The sequence below is a fragment of the Marmota flaviventris genome, chromosome 4 (genome assembly GCF_047511675.1).
Source record: "Marmota flaviventris isolate mMarFla1 chromosome 4, mMarFla1.hap1, whole genome shotgun sequence".
Taxonomy (NCBI): Eukaryota; Metazoa; Chordata; class Mammalia; order Rodentia; family Sciuridae; genus Marmota; species Marmota flaviventris.
In genome coordinates this window covers 151,850,511-151,868,822 of record NC_092501.1, presented here as the reverse complement: position 1 = coordinate 151,868,822, position 18,312 = coordinate 151,850,511, and the positions used below count along the sequence as shown (strand labels likewise).

Sequence of the window (18,312 nt, the reverse complement as noted above, 5' to 3'; positions counted from 1 at the left end):
AGCGCTTCACCACTGCTGAGGCTGGCTTTGAACTCGCAATCCTCCTGTCTCAGCCTCCCGAGCTTCTGGGATTACAGGACAATTTATATTTTTAAACAAACAAACAAGATTTTTCTACACTGTTTTAGATTGTGAGAATTTCATTTGTTGTGTGAAAACAGAAACAATTTACCTAAGGAATAAAGATTGTATATAACTTGAACACTTTAGACACAGTGTGAGTTGTCTCCATTTTTGTCCATGAAAAAATTTAACAGGGCTCTTGCCTTCCCCTCCACACTGTACTTCATACATTTTTTTTTAAATGCAGAAAAACATATTATGATTATGTTTCGAGCATTAAGAAAAGATGTCACAGCAGGTTCTTACTAGACTCTTGAGTTAGGACTTCGTTATCCTTGCAAGGAATAAAAGCAAAATGTGAAGAAAAGATAAAATCAGGAGGAAAATGAAATGACCCAAAAGTCAACTTCAACTTTATAAACTTCTGTACACACGTACTAGTTATATACACTGCATTACAAGTGAGCAAAACAGGGAGGCTTCATTATCTCATAGTTCTTGTGGGTCTGGAGTTCAGGCGCAGCAGTCTGGTTCCCTGCCCAGGGTCTCACCAAGGTGTGATGAAGGCCTTGGCGGGGGCTGGGGTCTCACCTGAGGTTGGACACAGGGAGAATCTACTTCCCAATCCACGTGGTCATTGGCAGCTTTCAGGTCCTCCTGGCCTGTCCAACTGGGGGCCTCAGTTTCCTGCTGGCTGTATCTAGAGGCTGCCCTAAGTTTCCTCCTACCTGGGCTTCCCAATATGGCTGCTGGCTTCCTTCAAGCCCTCAAGGGAGAGAAATTTTGAGGAAGACAGGCATCGCAGTTTGATTTCATATAAGGTGCTTCCCTTTACCATTGAAGCTTTTTATTGGTTAGAAGCAAGTCACAAGTGCCACCTGCCCGAGAGCAGAGTGGGGCCCAGGGGCATGAAACCAGAGACCATGGGGGCCACCTGGGAGTACCCTAGAGTCTGTCCTTCACCATCCACAAATGTGAGTCACAATCCATTTCAGATAAAAGATGTGCAAATGGTTTTTCAATCGACAATCAAATCTGCAGAGGCAGCAATCAATTAATAACCAGTCCCGGCCTCTGGCTTCTCTCTCTTTTTCTTTCATCCACCCCTCGGAGCCTTCTGCCGACATCACTTTGGGCTCTTCTTCCCTCCCTACCTGCACTCAGTTTCTGGAAATTGCTTCCTCTCATTTTTCTGAAGTTTAAATTCTTGTTCTCACCGACAGAGTTCAAACAGCAGCACCTCTCTCCCTTCTTCTCCAAGCTCCTTATGGGCTGCTTCTAAAACAGGCTCTCTGCCTTCTACCTTCTCTTGTTCTGTTTACCTCCGTGGCCCCTCTTCAGTCTTCGTGCTTTGAAGAGTTTTCCACTTCAGACTCTGGAGATTCCCTCTTTTCTTCAAATCATTCCCCGTAGGCACCATTGATTTTGAAAAACCTGCGGATGTTCCTCTCTTTCCAAAGACTTCGAGCTTGGCTTTCTTTTTCTTTTTCGGTGCCGGGGATGGAATCCCGGGCCTCATGCATGTTAGGCAAGGGATCTATCACTGAGCTACACTCCCAGACTTCAGTGCAGTTTAAAGAAACTTCCTGTAATTTGCTCAGTTAGCTCTCAGTTAAGGTCCAGAACTTTCTTTTGGATAACTGGCACCTCCCCAGGCTGAATGACCACATTCACCATTTCAGTTGCTCATTATTTCCAGTAAGTGGGGCCTTGTTTTCATGACTTCCCTGTCTAGGTTAGGGAGTGTTTTCCATAAATAATTATAGAAGCTCCACATGGGTTCCAGGCTCGTGGCCCAGCCTGGGTTTGTATGCCAGGGCCAGTTCCATGTGTGTGACCTATACCACTGTACTATGGTTTGAATATGGATTATGTCCCCAGAGACCCCAAGTGTTAAAGGTTTGACCCCTGGCAGCACTACTGGAAGGTGGTAGAACCTACTGGTACATCCTTAGGTCACTGGGGACCTTAAAGGGGATTCTGGGTCCCCAATTTCCCAGTCTTTCTTGGCTTTCTGGCTTAAGATACAAGTTCTTGCTCCAAAATAAACTCATGCAATTGCCACCCAGTGCCCTCATCAGAAGTCAAACCAATGGGGCAGCCCAATTTTGGATTTGAATCTCCAAACTGTGATATAAATAAATCTTTTCTCTTCATAAGTTAATTGCCTCAGGTATTTTGTTGTAGTAATACAAAGCTGACGAATACAAGTCACAAAGAGTCCCTTGCTCAGAGCACCCCATACTAGCTTTAATGCTCTATTGCCACTGTCTTGATATTTTTATTTGAACTTGTGCTTTGTACGTAAAGTCTGATGGGACAATACAATATATATGTGAGCAGGGGATATATGGAGAGCATGCACATCTGCGGTCCCTTATCCCCTCTCTCATGTGGCACATGCAATGCCCTGTGTGCATAAAATTCCAGTGGACTTATGTGATGCACAGCGGTTTGGTAAATACTAGTAAGTGTTTTACATGCATGGATTAGTCAGCAGGGGTGCGGGTGCATGGCAGACCTTGCTTCCATCTGCATGAGAACTGGCCTCTATGCAGAAGGACAGCAATGGTGTTCTGAGTGCACAAATGACCAGGCAACCTTGCTGCTTCTCTTCTTACTCATGGAACTTCCCCATTTATCAACAACTTACCCTGAAAATGATGACAAACTTCCTTTTCCACCCTCTCAGTCCTTTTTACTCACCCATAAACTGAAGGCAGGAAGTGAAATGAAAACTGGGAGCTGGCTGTGGGCAGCGTTGTCATTGTTCTGGCGAGGACAGAGCACGTGGGCATGTCCCTGCCAGAGGACACAGGTCATGCATTCTCAATCATTTCCTCAGTTAAAAGCTCTCATATTTTCATTTGAAGCTGGCAGTGCCCAATACAAAGGTGGACAATAGAATTCACACAAATATTTATTTATTTACTTAGAACAGCTCCACAGAGCGAATTTTGAGAATTCCTGCTATGACACAGTGAGAGACAGAGCATGGAAGAAAGGTGAATGGTTTCTATTTTCATACCTGTTTGCCTGTATTTTTCTCCATCCCCCTGCCCTTTCCTTTCAGTGGGCCTGGTGAGTGGTGTCACTGTGCCTGCTGGGGGTCCCGACGGAGACAGAGGTAGGAGTAGAATTCCCTGCATTCAAAAAGGCATTGATGACATCTGTTGGGTTTTTGCACCAACGAAAATCTAGATGAAGACTCTGGAATATTCCTTACGAAAGCTCATCGCCCTCCCTCTTATTCCTTAAAGCAGAGGTACAGGCAGCCGAGGTACTGATTTTCTCAGCCTTCAGCTTGTGGGCAGGGCCAAAGCTGGTGAAGAGCCCTGGGCTGGGCTCCGCTGGGCCCCAGCAGTCTCAGCCACATATATGGAGGGCAAGGTTGGGAAACATTACCTCGGGTCCCATTGTGGTCGAGATCAAAAGACATTTTGACAAAACCTGTAATCTAAGAAGCTAATGAGGAGAAGCTGCCTCCTCTAGAATGGAGATGATCTGGCCTCAAGACCCTGCTAATCTTGTCAGGTAGGGTCAGAGCCTGCTGGGCGGGGAAGACATGAAGCCAACAATTCTGACCATAGAGTCGATCCCCATCATTCAGGGTAGTTCTGTAAAGTCACGGGAAGACTGAGTAGGTAAATTCCTCATCATTGTCCTCAGGGGAAATACAGGGCTAGCGGCCCACAAACCTCTGATCATAATATTTTCATCAGCCGGTTGACACAGAAGTTTGTTCTGTGCGCGTTTCTATTTAAAGACAACTCCGAATGCATACAGAGTTGATTCATTGACATCAAACTCCCTGCCAAGAACTCTAGAACATTCCTGAGGAAAGCTCGTCTACCATGTGAGACCCAAGACAGACTCCTTGACTTTAGGAACTCCAGACAGCACTCAGCACCATGCTGGGGGGGGGGGGGAGGGGGGCATTTTATTTATTTATTTATTTATTTGTTTCTTAAAATTAAAAAAAAAATTTTTTTGCAGCTGTAGATGGACAGCATACCTTTATTTTATTTGTTTCTTTTTTATGTGGTGCTGAGGATCGAACCCAGTGTCTCACTCATGCTAGACGAGCACTCTACCTACAGCCCCGAGGGGGGCCATTTTAAACCACAAAATCACCAACAAAAAACATGAAAATGTGAAAAACGAGGCGCCCAGTAGACGGTGAGGACAGGTTGACGCGAGAGCGCCAGGGAGAAGGTAGGCATCCCCTGGCTGAGCTGGCCACGCCGGGCATGGGTTGACTCATTTTCCCTGCTCCGAGCCTCCCCACGTCTATGAATGACTGAATGCACCATGAGAACTGATTTGGGGGTTACAAATGAATTTGAGCAAGCAGCTGAATTTGAAAATAGGGGATCCATGAATAAAGAGGACTAACTGTGTTAAGGGAAAAAAAAAAAAACGAAAATGATAAAGGACGTGAAGGGAGCAGGAGGCAGGACACCAGATTCCATGTAATTCTTGAAGGGTTATATGAGAGAAGAAAAAAACTTCTCCCTTACCCTCTTGGGCAAAATTAGGCCAAAGCCTGAGTGCATGTTTCATAGAAAAGAAAAGTGTATATACAACAATGTAAAAGACTATTCCAGAGTTCATTTCTATTGCTGATCTCATATTTGAATAAATATGGCAGGAAAATTTTCCAGGTCCGTGGCTTGAGTTAGATAACATGCCTTAATTGAGAGGCTCACCTGCTAAGGTCCCAGGATTTGCTGGTTAGGATTTTGTAGGGATGCTAAATTCTCGCTGAAAATGTGGATTGGAAAATAGGTTGAGGGTTTAGCCACCTATTTTTAGGGTTTTGAAAGGGGGGTTGCAAACTGGTTCTGAGGAAGGGGATTCCTGCTCTTTACCAGCTGTGTGTTGAGTGCATTCTTTAGAACTGCACAGAAATTCTTCAGGAAGAACTGGCACCTGCACCTGGCTCACCTTTCAGGTCGTCGCTCACCTTGCACCTTGCAGTTCTCACACTTGCGTCACCTGGGCCATCAAGGGGGCAGTTCTCTGGGCCACCCCCAGAAGCCACTGTGTTCTTGATAACAGAGCAGAAGTAGGAGCCCTCTGCCTGGCACTGTCCCTGCAGTTCTCTTCCCTCCCCTGTCCAGGACAGAGGGGCTTTGCTGTATTTTCCTGTATTTCTCACAGTCTTGACCCTCCCTAGTTTGGACTTTTCTGCATTTGGATCTTACTGTTTTGAAATAAGAAAAGACCTAATTATAGCAAAAGGATGCATTCAGATGAAAACCAGAAACTTGAGGATTTAGAAACTCTCTGTTCTTTATCCTTTTCATGGTTCACAATGTGGGAGTCCACACAGAACCTTCGCCATTTCTTACTGCTTAATTAAGAAACATTTCAGAATTTTCTCCCTATTAGTTTCAAGCAGATTAGGAGGAAAAAAAAATATTTTAACAGATGCTGAAGAGTCTTTCCAACAATTTGAAGATTAGGAAAATGCCTTTTTATAGAGCTCCCAAGTGTTCCCTGGCTGCTTCTGCCAGAGTTGAAAAGAATTTAGTGGCTGACTATTTAATGGAAAGCCAAGATGCTCTGACAAAGCACTCCTGGGCAACTATTACTCTGACTCCAAAGAGTTATTGCAAATTGAATTTTATTCCTGTCCTTTATGATCTATATCAGACAGTAGGAGTAACAGCATGACTGAAATATTCTTGTCTTAACACTGCTGTTAATAAAAGCACCCATTCATTAATACATGTGGACCGGCAGAAAAAATGAAGCAGAGAGTTCCAGTTGAAATGCCAGATATTGTATTGTCAACTTTGTAGGCAAAAGGCAAGGTAAATACAATCCCAGAGTTTGGGGACAGGGTAATTACTGTCTCCATCTGGTAGCGCTTTCTTTGTCTGAACTCACACCTCTTTTGTGTTTTAAGTGCTTATGGGGCATCTAGCTAGGCAACCTAATAAAGGATTACTTTTTAAATGTTACCTTGAAAGCTTTTCAAGACTGCCTTTGACTAATGACACAATATCACATCTGGCATGATTGCCATCGCTGTAAAGCAAAATCTTTTAATAGTATTTATTAAGCACTTTTTCTGAAGACGCATAATCACCAACGTGAGTCGGTGTTAATAGAGACTCGTTAGTCAGCTCGGTCTTCAATATTTGTGGGAAAGACCGGCTCAGCAAGAAACACATAATGAATGTAAAGCAAACACAAAACACAACATCCCTGCAGTCTGACTCTTGCCCTGAGGGATGGGAAACAGCGCATGTCATGGTCTAGCTGCTTGGTGATTTCTGAACACTGTCTCTAAAATATCTGGCACCGAATATCATGAGCTAAACAAGTACGAGGAACACAGCAGCTACAAGGAGCCTTACGGGGAGCAATGGTATTTACTTTAATGACCGTGGTTTAGGAAATTGCCATATTCCATACTGGGTTAATAAAGGCTCAGGGCCAAGTGGAGAGAGAACCCCAGGCAGCGGTGTGGGCTGAGATGGTGGAGGAAATGTCAAGCTCCATCTCTGAAACATCAGAACTCTCCCAGCCCTCTGCTCCTTCCCCAGCCCCACAGGCCTGGAGCAGGGCTGGGCAGGAAGAAGAATTTCCATCAGGGTAATTCTGCAGTAAGGAGGTGTTTTCTGGCAGCATCTGGATAATGGCGTGCTGTACACAGGGTGGTAAATGGGGATGTGGTTCTAAAGTGCTAATCCAGTCAGGAGGCCCAGGGAGTCCAACAGTCAGCGCAAAGCCTCTGTGGCTTGTCTTCTTGTCTTAGATCATCAGGAACTTGGGATGGGGCATGCGCTCTTCTGGTCAGTATTTTGCCTTGCTTGTTTCTTTGGGGTCTAGGGAGTGGGGTTAAAACCAGGTTCCCACTGGAACAATTATTCTAAACCATGTATAATATCTCTATGTGGGTCTTGGTATATGTAAGTCTTGGTATATATCCTCCTAAAGCTATGCAGTCTCCCAGGCCCCAGGACATAGGCAGAAGACACAATTTTTAACATCCTGGCCGTGTTAAAGCATACATGGAAATGGCATGACCTTTGACTATTTGTCTGCCAACCATGGAGCCCACACTAGACCTGTATTTCCAAAGGCAGGCTCTTCCTTCACTGTGCTACCACACAACAGAGTGCTTTGCCTCCGGCTCTGACAACTCTGCCATTTTTCTACCTGCTAATTTCTAGCTCTGTGGGACCTTGGGTGAGTCATTTGACTTAACCGAGGATCACTTCGGTTTCCTCATCTATTTAGAACAACATGAATAGCTACTATTTTTTTTTTTTTAGAATGTCCCGTTTTTAGAATAAGATGAGTTAATATATGGGAAGGGCTTTGCCCAGTCTCCAGGTTAGTTATTGTTGGTGTCGCTTTTGTTCCAATCTTTAGTAGGTGTCATATTTTCTCCTTGAGGAGAGAGGGTGTCTTGATCAATTATGTAACTTTTCAAACATAAAGTCCCACTGCAGGGCTGTAAGCGCTAAATGCATGAATTGAATTGCAATCTCTGGCTAGACTCATGGGTCTTGTATAAGATTCCAAATTCTAGTAGAAACTTTCATCACTCTTCTGTAGACAATGTGAATGCACACATTTGTGCCCAACTGATACTTAAAGAATATGTTTAGGAATCGGTAATCTTGCAAAAGGAAGCCTGAAGCATCCTATGAAAGGCTGGATGAGTGAGTCAAAGGGTAACTTCCTTTCGGACACTGGCCATCAATCTAAGAGGTTTTTGTTTTTATGTGTTGGGTAGGTGGCACTTTTGAAATGATACTTTGTTCTCTTTGGAACACATCATCCTAGATGACAAGTGGAGCATCATAAGGGGGTTATGACTGCAGTATAGGCATTGAATGGAAAGCATCACTAGTAGCTTATGAGAAATAATAACTGTGCGATGGCATATGCCTGTAATCTCAGTGGCTCTGGAGGCTGAGGCAGGAGGATTACAAGTTCAAAGCTAGCCTCGGCAACTTAGCGAGGCCCTAACAGCTCAGCAAGACCCTGTCTCTAAATAAAATATTTAAAAAGGGCTGGAGATATGGATCAGTGGTTAAGTACCCCTGGGTTCAATTCCCACCTACCCCTCAACCCCCCAAAAGGAAAAAAAGAATGGATGAGTAGAATCTGTGAATGACTTTCTATAAGTTGGAGTGGATTCATCATTAACTGGATGATAACCTCATGCCCGTTACTCTCTTGAGTTTTAGTTTGCTCTTTTGAGTGGGAGAGAAAGGGGTGGGGTTACATTTAGTACATAGAAAACGATTGATACCAACGATGTGAATGTCCCAGGCCCTGTGTGCTAGGGCAGGGCAGAGGGGACATCTGGTGTAGCTGGCCAACTCAGTAACAGTGGCACATGTGTGACTCAAAAAAAAAAAAAAAAAAAAAAAAACCAAAGAAATTGCTTATAGTTGTTCTGGGACTGCTAAGATTGGCAAATGGAGAAAATGAGCCTCAAATTACATCTCTCGACAGCAGTAAATGGAGCAAAAATACAACTTCTGGAACAGCACCAATTGTCAGTGGTTTTCCACTGGCGTATCCAGCAAAATGGTTTGAACACCAGTAAGGGTCAATCACCTGGGGTCGCGTTGCAAGTGTGTGATCTGTTTTGAGATGAAAGTAGGCTGGTGTTTAGGACTGGGCATTTTGAGTTGAGAGTAGAGAGGGTACTGGGTGATGTCATGATTGTTTTTGGGTCCTTGATTCTAATTTTGATTCCAGATGTTTTTCAAGACAAGCAGGCAGATTTAAATAGGGAAGTGCAGAAGGAATAGAGCATTACCTAGTACTTCTTCCAGCTGGGTGGGTGTCTTGAAAAATTCTAAGGTGTCACATCCATTTGAGTGTAAATTGATTTGTGAATAGCCATTATTATACCTAAGGTAACCATATCATTTATCATTCAAACCAGGGGACACTGTAGAGAATGAAAGGGATGCTGTTGATGGAAGTTATATGGGACAGCCAACATAACGGGGACTGTCTCAGACAATTTGGGACATGAGGACCTGATGAGTGGAGAAGAGTATTCATTCAGTGTACCACAGATCCCATGATTTGGTTTTATGTTTTTCATCAAGTACCATTATTTTTTATTACCTGTGGGGAGTCTTCCCTTTGAGAGAGAATTTCAGGATGGTGTCCAGCAATGGTCAGATAAATAGAGGTCATTTATCTTGGGTTTTAATGGCACTAGATTTCATTCATTTCCCTTTCTTCTTTTTACCTCCTCTTGGTCCATCCCATGTCACTCCCTCCCTGATCCTAAGACACCAGGAGGGGGAGCATCAGGCCTGCTCCAGAGGCTGGAGGGTTTCAGGTATGGCAAACCATCTTTTCCTCAGAAAGCCATGTTGCTGGCGCATTCCTCCTGGTTTTATGCTCTCTCCAGAAATATACTACTCGATGTGCACTCTTCCCTCAAATAAACAAAGACCATTATGTTCAGAAACAAACACATGTATGGAACCCAGGCATGTTTGGTGATATAAAAATAGCCTGTACATGCTGATTCAAATTCAATGGTTCAAACAAAAACCAGTAAAATTACTCGTGTGTCACTAACAAGTTTTTAATCATACTCTTGGCTTACTATAAATTGGACAAACTCATTTCTCACATTCAAGAACTCAGTATATAATTCACAACCTATGATTCGGAACTGGAGCTGAACAGGAAGATGGATGGAATGTCATTCTACCAGATTTACCTTGGAGGACTGGTTCCTGGGTTCTTGTGGCTGAACTGATGGTTTGGTTCCACAAACCGATAAGAGGTTAATAGGAACCAGAATGATTTATATTCCTGAGGATTTGGGTGGGCCAGGGATAAGGGATAAAAAAAAAGAAGGGAGAGGATAAACCAAGGCAAGGGGAGATGTTGGCCTGTGCAGCTTCTCAGATTTGTGCAGAAAGGACAGTGGCTCCTGCCTACTCTGTGAAATTATGAAAGTGAATGAAATTAGAAAGCTGCCCTCAGGGTGGAATGCTCTATGCAAATGCAGGCATGTTATGTCAAGAAAGAAATCAACAGAATTTTGTGGACAGACCTTTCCCCAACTTGAAGGACACGATTCAATCTTGGAAGGAAGGCGGTGACCCTGCCTTTTAAGCAGGACAGGTGGAGATCGACAAGGGAAGGAGCTTTAACTCCAGGTAGAGGAAGGGCCCCAAGATCTCCACAGTTTTATTTTAACCAAGGAAACCATCACCAGGACATAGACTGGGCGTGGTCTTCGGTATCACCAGTACTTCTGATGCTTTCCCAATTTAGTCAACAAAGAAGCCACACTGTTTGAATTGACTCAATGTTGAATTATTTTGAGTTTCATTTGGGGTCAACTTGACCTTCATAATAGATAAATAAACCACAGACAGGGCTAGTGTGTGGGAAGAGTCATGGGGGACGGGCTAAGCACCAGGGCTACTTGCTTTCCGTGAATGTGATGTCTGGGCCAAATCGTCAACAAGGGGAAGGCAGAGGTGACATGTGTCCCTGTCCTAGCCATCACACTTTGGTTCATGGCAGCTAAAAGTTCAAGATTATGCAAGAACCCAAAATTGGTAGTTTAGCTGAGGTATACTGTCATTTAGCTGCTTTCTGTCTTAATTTTTTTTTAATCTCTCTCTAAAAAAAATTAAGACAGAAAGCAGCTAAATGACAGTATATCTCAGAAATAAAAATTAAATGTATGTCCTCTGAACAAACAAAAATCTATGGATTCCTGTTCTCATTCTTGTTGCTATTTTGTATACTCACTGCCAATTCTCAGAGCAGTTTCCGATAATTCAATTGAGTTTGTAATTAAAAAGCTAAAATTGTTCTCATATACCTTCATTTTTCTGCCTAGTTCCTACAGATCTGGGCTCACAGCACGGTCTCCTTTCTTTAACTGGACAAGTTAATTAATCTTACTATATCACATTTTATTTATTATAAAACAAGTGTTATTATTCTTATCTCCTAGAGCTTCATAAAAATGAAGTACATAATGATCTTGGCAGAGTTCCTAATTAAAACATATTTAAAAGTGTCAGTCAGTACTACCAGCAGGGTTGCGGGCAGGGCTGTGTCCTCTTAGGCCTTGGGCCTTACCAGGGGCTAAGGGGTTCAGCCCTTAAGCTTACCATGGCTGCCTGTTGAGCTCATTCATCTCACACCAGGGGCAACTCACTGACTGGTCTCCAGACCCACTGAAGTATAGAAGACCATTCCTGGGCTGAGACCTTTGCGTCAGCCTGGAAATCCCTATCCCCAGGTCTGCTCATGGCTGTCTCCTATCATTAGGTCAGAGTTAAAAGGCCATCCCTTGAGGAGACCCTCCTGCACCACTAATCTGCCCACTTCTTGATTTATGCCCTCATGGCACTGCCCCGTTTCTAGTCACCTGTTCACGGGTTACCTCTGGGCTGTCTCTTCTGCTACTGCCAACTAGGATAAGTCGTGAGGGAGCAGAGGTCTTGGTGTCTTGCCTTTGCAGCCAGAAATGTGCCTGGTGTCTGGCTTAGGATAATGGTTCATGTCTGTTTAAAGAACATAGTTGCCCAAATCAGCTTTTTTAATTTCAAAAATCCTCGGGTGCTTGTTTTCACTGGAGAGAGGACATTAGTCAAGGTAAATATCCTGCATTCTTGACTTTTTTGTAAATAGAACTCTTTGTCTCCAAACTTGAACACTCGGAGGATAACATTTCCCTTTTCTTGCTCTGCTTTCTGCTTCGAGGTGTGCAGAGCATGAGCCCCTGAGGTAGACTACAAAGGCAGGCATCTAATTCCTCCTGGCTTCACTGTGTCCCATTTACGAGCAGACAAAATATATTCTGCCACATTTTCTCCCAGCAGGTAAATGTGTTGTGTAATGGAGATGGACTGGCACCACATTAATTGTGAATTCTGTTCAAATACACTTGAACTTGTGGCTATGTCTTTAGCTCTCCAGATATAAAACAATACTCCACCACTAATCACCCCTATTTTATAAATTGGTATTTTTATAATCACTGTCATTTGGATACACTTATTTGTGTATATATTTTAACTATTACCCCAATCCATGTATCCAAAGAGGAAATTAAAAAATATTGTCTTTCTCTGATAAAAAGGATATGTGGCTTATTTTTTTCAAATCCATTGGGATATGTTTCCTTGCCAATAAGTTAGTTTACTTTCAAATCACATTTGCTATATTCTGATTTAAAAAATTATATATATATATATATATATATATATATATATATATGTATATATTAGTTGTTGGACACAATACCTTTATTTTATTTATTTTTATGTGGTGTTGAGGATCAAACCCAGTGCCTCACACGTGCTAGGTGAGTACTGTACTGCTGAGCCACAACCCCAGCCCCCATATTCTGATTTTGTAAGTGGAATTATCCTAAAGTTCCTTCATTGTCTTGTAAAAAATCACTTTTTTTAGGTAAAAATGAAGATGGCAACAATGCAAGTTAAATTTCAGTATTCTTTGCAGGCAAATGACTCATTCTTGATAACTTTACTTATATGGGTTCCTTTATGTAGAAATAAGTGATGCATATGTAATAATCATGGTTAACTGCATTAGGGAATGAATAATTTTCAACTGGGGGCTTCTGGCAACCAGTGATATAGCACCAGAGCAGGGCTGGCAGAGAGGAGGAGTTCAATAAATGTTTGTTACATGAATCTTTAGTAAGTTATGCAATATTTAGCATGCCTGAGAGTGTGGAACATTTCAAAATGCAAAAATCAATGCAATTTGTTAAATTTGGAGATTGTTAGTCCTTTCACATATAAGCTTATTTTTCTTTTCTCATTTATATAGTACTAAGATCAGTTCTAAGCCATTAAAGTTTTTCTTCAAGAAGAAACCAATACAGTAGAAGAGAAATTAGAAATTTCCCGTACACATTTTGAAAACTCTGAAAGTTTCTAATTTCAAATATAGAATATAGTTTGGTGAGTGGCACTAATTTAATCTATGTGTCTTGTTTTTTAATACTGAAACTTCTACAAGGGTCTCAAACAAAAACATTCCAAAGCTCTGAATTTTAGACTATGACATAAGTTTAGGCAACATAATTAAGAAAAATACAAAAAGAGAGCAGGTAGATTTTTAAAAACTATTTTAATACAAGATTAATAGCAATTTTCTATCCAAATCAGAAATGAAAAATCTTAACCCAAATAATAGTCATTTGACAGTCACATAAAATTTTAGGTTTGATTGGTGCACACATTTATCCTGCACATATATTCTATAAATGCACACAGAGACCTCAGTACTATGCTGTCCTTGGGTGTTTTCTCATGGAAGTAGCTCTTCGCAAGGCAATGTCAAAGATTCCGGTAACTACTCAACTTTGAATGACGCTCCAAATGTTCCCATGCCAAGCTGAGTCTGTGCCGTAGCAAACCATGATATAGCAAGTCTCTAGAATGCGTACAAATCAATACGCTATTTGTATTAAGTTGGCCTAAGACTAAACACTGGTTAATGTCTCCACCGAGGAGGAATACATTACAAATTTATAAGTTATAGTCTCCTTTACTCCTCTTCTGTTGGCAAAGCTAAACTGATTTTTTCTTTTTAATTAAAATCAGATCTGTTCGTGACTGTAAGTTAATGAAAATGAGTTTGAATTTCTTCAAGTTTTGGATAAGTCAAAACTTGCTTTTTTGAACATTTCTACCTTTAATCAAACCACATGATAATTAGCCTTGCAAGGAAGTAATAAAAGAATCACAACTCAAGAATTTGCTGTTTTACTCCTCCTCGGGGACTTTAGTTGGTGTTTGGTCCATAGCCAAAACATGTATGTAATGGCAAAAGAATGACAGTAGGCTAATGTCTGCAGCAGGGAATGTAAATTAAATATGAGGGTTCTGCATCCAATAGTATTTCCAATGTAATTTAACGAGTGTTACTTTTTGAATTACTACTGCTTATTGATGAGTAATAGTGTTTCTCAGTGTAGACAAAATAGGATTTTCTATCCCTTACATTGGAAGCACATGATGTGAGTAACTTATCCATCTGGGTAAATCACTATAAGGGAGTCAGATTTCTAGTGCTAATAGTCTGTGATGGCTATAATCAAAGTGCCAGCTTGACCTTCATTAAATGACAGGAGACTGTCACGCTGCCCTTCAATACAGAACCACAAGCAGATCTCTCATAGGCAAATTTGCAATTCATTCTTCTCTGCTAAAGACTTTAGCCTCCATTTAGCTTTTGTTGTAACATATACAAAGTATAATATACATCAGTTACAGACGTGTATTTCTGTTAGAAAAATACATATTATAACTAAAGAACATGTAAATAGAGGCACTTCAATAAGCTAAGTGTTTGCAGTTATGAGCATCACCCACCAATTTCTAGTGTCCAATTGCAGTGAGCTTATTCCTCTCTACTCATAACAGAAGTTATGATGTGATTACAGAATTAAGGGGACATCAGAACAAAGGAAGGCAGGCCGTGAAAGATAATGGAGCATCACTGCATCCCCTATCACTGTGCTGAAACAAGAAAAATTAATTTGGGAGGGGGAATTTCAAAATACTTACTGAACAGGGATACCTGGATGAAACTAGATTCCTTAGGGACTGAAGAAAATTCTCATGGTCAATTATTCTGAAAAGCATATGACATAGTAGCATGATGATCAAAACCAGGAGGTGCAGTTCTGTAACATTTTAACCATATCCATGCAGGGTGACTAATATTGTGGCATTATTAACTGAGAGTCATTTCAGCTCTCTGCCTGGCTCATATGCATCACTGTATCTTATCCATAGGAACAATATTGATAATGAAGGCGTTGAAACAAACGAAGCAGGCATTTATATATTATCTGTGTGGTTAGTGCGTATAGAACATAGGTTCACATTCATTCATATAATGTGTATTCAAACACATGCACAAAACTGGTTGGGTGAGAAAGCACAGGGAAAAAACAAAGCATCTTGATTTATTTTATAGAAGCGAATGCAGAAATATTTTTAGAAAAAGAGTTGGAGTTTAAAGCCATAAAAATAAGTTGTTACTCAAATATTCTGGAAAAATCAAGGTTGATTGAATTTGTATTGCACCTTAATTATTGGAGAAAACCAGTTCTGATTTCTGAACACACAATGAAGTGAGCAACATACACAATTGGTCCTTCTCAGAGATGTGTTATGTGTAACTGGTGATAGGAAGCTGAAGGTTGGCAGTGAAATGGATGGATTTCAAGAAGTGTGTAATGCTGAATTAGACTTAATGTTAATTTCATCGAGATTTAAAGGAAAGATACCACAAAGTCTCTCTGATTCCTACATTTCATATTTCGTTAGGCAATAGAAGCTTGGAAAACTTTCTGTTTTGCAAAAGTGCTCAAATATACTTAATACCATTGTGCCGCATGTGTTCTACTTAAACGTGATGACTAAATCAATAACTAATTTTAAGTTTGATGAGAACAGAGATCGAAAAATACTGTTTACGTGTCAATACTGTCAATGAGTTAGTTAAAATGCGACTGGCATACTATGGGGTCCTGACATATTACTTTTCCTAACTCTGGACGCATTGTAAAAAATCAAGAAACACATGGACAGCCAAGTATACTCAGAAAGCCCCAGTTTGGTTTGTTTTGCTTCTCTCTGCCAGGAGGAGCATGGGGCCTGGCTTTGGCTTACTTGGCAGACAGGGCAAGCTGAGACTCTAAACCGGTCTCCTGAGGGTAGGTCATTTATCCAAGTGCCAAGCAGGAATCTGAGGCCGAAGGTGTTGCACATGAAAGCAATGTTTTTTTGTTTGTTTGTTTTGCTTTTTTTTTTTTTTCCTTTTTTCGTGAATAACATTCTTTACACATACAGTTTCCCTTACCAGCAAAGTCCTGCACACCCATGGCTTGTCCCATGAGCTCAGGACAGGTCTGGAGCAATGGGGACAAAGCAGGCTCACGCAGAAAGGATGTGCCCTGGCAAACTTTTAATAGATGGACAGTTAGATACGTAAAAAGTTCTCTTCCTTGATTCTTGGTGCTCACAGGTCATTGAGGGATCCCTTCTCTGAGCAGCACAAAACAAGAAGAGCTGGTTGACAAAACATTTTTTTTTTTTTTTTACAAAGGTGTGTCAACCCTGAGCTTGGAATTAAGAAGTTAAAATCTGTGATTTATATATATATAGATATAAAAATAGATGATCATACTAAGACTAAAAAAGTGAAAGAAATCTCCATGTCCATACTATATATATATAGTTTCTTTTTTTTTTTTTTTTTGTCTTGAAATTTTTTGTTGTTGTGAGTTATTTTGTAGGAGAATGCCCTTGTGATGCAGAAACCAATCGACACAAAGCAAATAGTCAAACAGGAAAACTTATCTATGGATCTAACTGTTTATCAACTCGGTAAAACAAAAACCAAAAAAACCAACAAACTCCTATTTTAGGAGGGTAATGAACACAGGGCAGAAACATCTAAATTCATGTCAAACCTGTGGCAAAAGCAGAGATTGTATCACTGAAGATGATATTTCAATTGCGATGTTGGAGCGGGGGATGATTTGATGGGGGTGTACACTAGTAACTGAAGATGAAGAAGAAATCTGTGCCAATTGGATACAATGGACAGACATTAAGACAATTAAGGAAAATGGAGCCATTACTGACGTTGACGTTGGGCAGGTTGAGAGAGAGGTGCTGAGTTGGAGTAAGTTTTGCTCTCATATTAAAGATGGAATTCTAAATTGATTATCAGTACCTCCAAATCAATTTGGTATTTGTGGTTAGAGTGCAAGATGACACCTCCAAGACAACAGTGTAATTTTACTACATTTTTTTTTTTTTAATTTCAAGCTTTCTCCCCATAAGCATTTTGTAAACCTGAATTGTCACAGAAAAGCTTACCCTGGGAGTTGGCTGTCAATGCAGAACCTAGAGCATTGCAGTTCCTTTATTTTGCTCTTTTGTTGCTTCTTTGTTGAAAATGCAGTTGTCTTGGGGTTTGGCCTGATTTTAAAAGGAAAATTATTTTCTTCCTACCTTTTAATTTTTTAAATGGGGTGGGGGGAGAAAAAACTCACAACGTGAGACTTCTTTACTTCTGCAGCATAAAAGCAAATGAAGGTAAGAAAATCTCCTGGTACGAAAGATTGGAGTAAGAATTCTCTCTGGAATAAACAAAGTCCCCACAGATAGCTGAAAAGAGGAAGCAGTTCATCTGGCACCCGATACTCTTTGGGAAAACAAAAAGGGAGGCAGATCTCAGTACTGCTCTCTTCTCATAGAAAACGGTAAGTTTTTGTGGTATAGTCCATTGTCCAAGAGTGTAAGAAAGGAAGGGAGTTGGCCACTCAGATAGCTAAAATGCAGTTTCATCTGACCAAAACCCAGGATTATCTGCAGAGTCTCTGCAGTGCCAACACCATGCAGACCAGGGACCATGAGAGCAGGGAGTGGCCAAGCCCGGCAGCAGAAGAGTCCTCTTCTCTCCTGTCGGGGTCAACTGCAGGGGCCTCCGTGGTGACAAACTCAAACTCTGTGGGACACACATCATCCATGCACCCACTGCCACTCCCTGAGCCGCTGGATTCATCACCTGGTGTGGAAAGATTGAAAAAGAAAGTTAGGCCACACTCCAGGAAGAAATGGAGGCAAAGAACACAGCAGATCCGGGCACTGAGGCAGGAACTGTCCCATCCAAGGGTCCCCCATGGTGCAGGTGGGCGGGCAGCTTTATGATGGACGGGTGGACTGTATGCAAATAAGTGGCTGAAACACAACATTAATTGATAACCCGAGTTATAAGTCATCTCTACCATGTTTGGCATCAGAAAGATATTTCTTTCTCTGGCCAATATTTAAATTACATTAAGAAATTTCACTTTGTGTTCTGAGCTGGTGTTCTCAGCAGATACCATGCCTTTAAAGGAATTTTGAAAAGGACACTTTTTTTTTGTTTTATTTTTGATATAGGGAATTGAAACCAGGGGCACTTAACACTGAGCCACATCCTCAGCCATTTTTTTTTGGGGGGGGGGCAGGTGGGTGTACCAGAGATTGAACTGAGGGGCACTGGATCACTGAGTCACATCCACAGCCCTATTTCATATTTTATTTAAAGACAGGGTCTCACTGAGTTGCTTAGCACCTCACTTTTGCTTAGGCTGGCTTTAAACTCACGATCCTCCTGCCTCAGCCTCTGGAGCTGCTGGGATTATAGGTGTGCGCTACTGCACCCAGCCCCTCAACCCCT

At 41.5% G+C, this 18,312-nt stretch overlaps 1 protein-coding gene across 1 annotated transcript in view; it reads right to left on the bottom strand.

Annotated features, from left to right (window-relative positions):
* Positions 1-13,228: 13,228 nt before the first annotated feature.
* Gpc6 (glypican 6) overlaps positions 13,229-18,312 on the bottom strand; it is a 1,056,528-nt gene continuing 1,051,444 nt past the window's right edge. Inside the window, exon 9 of the mRNA XM_027938906.2 lies at positions 13,229-17,655. Within this exon, the coding sequence (XP_027794707.1) occupies positions 17,453-17,655 (203 nt within the window). The 3' untranslated portion in view covers positions 13,229-17,452. The remainder of the gene's footprint in view (positions 17,656-18,312) is intronic.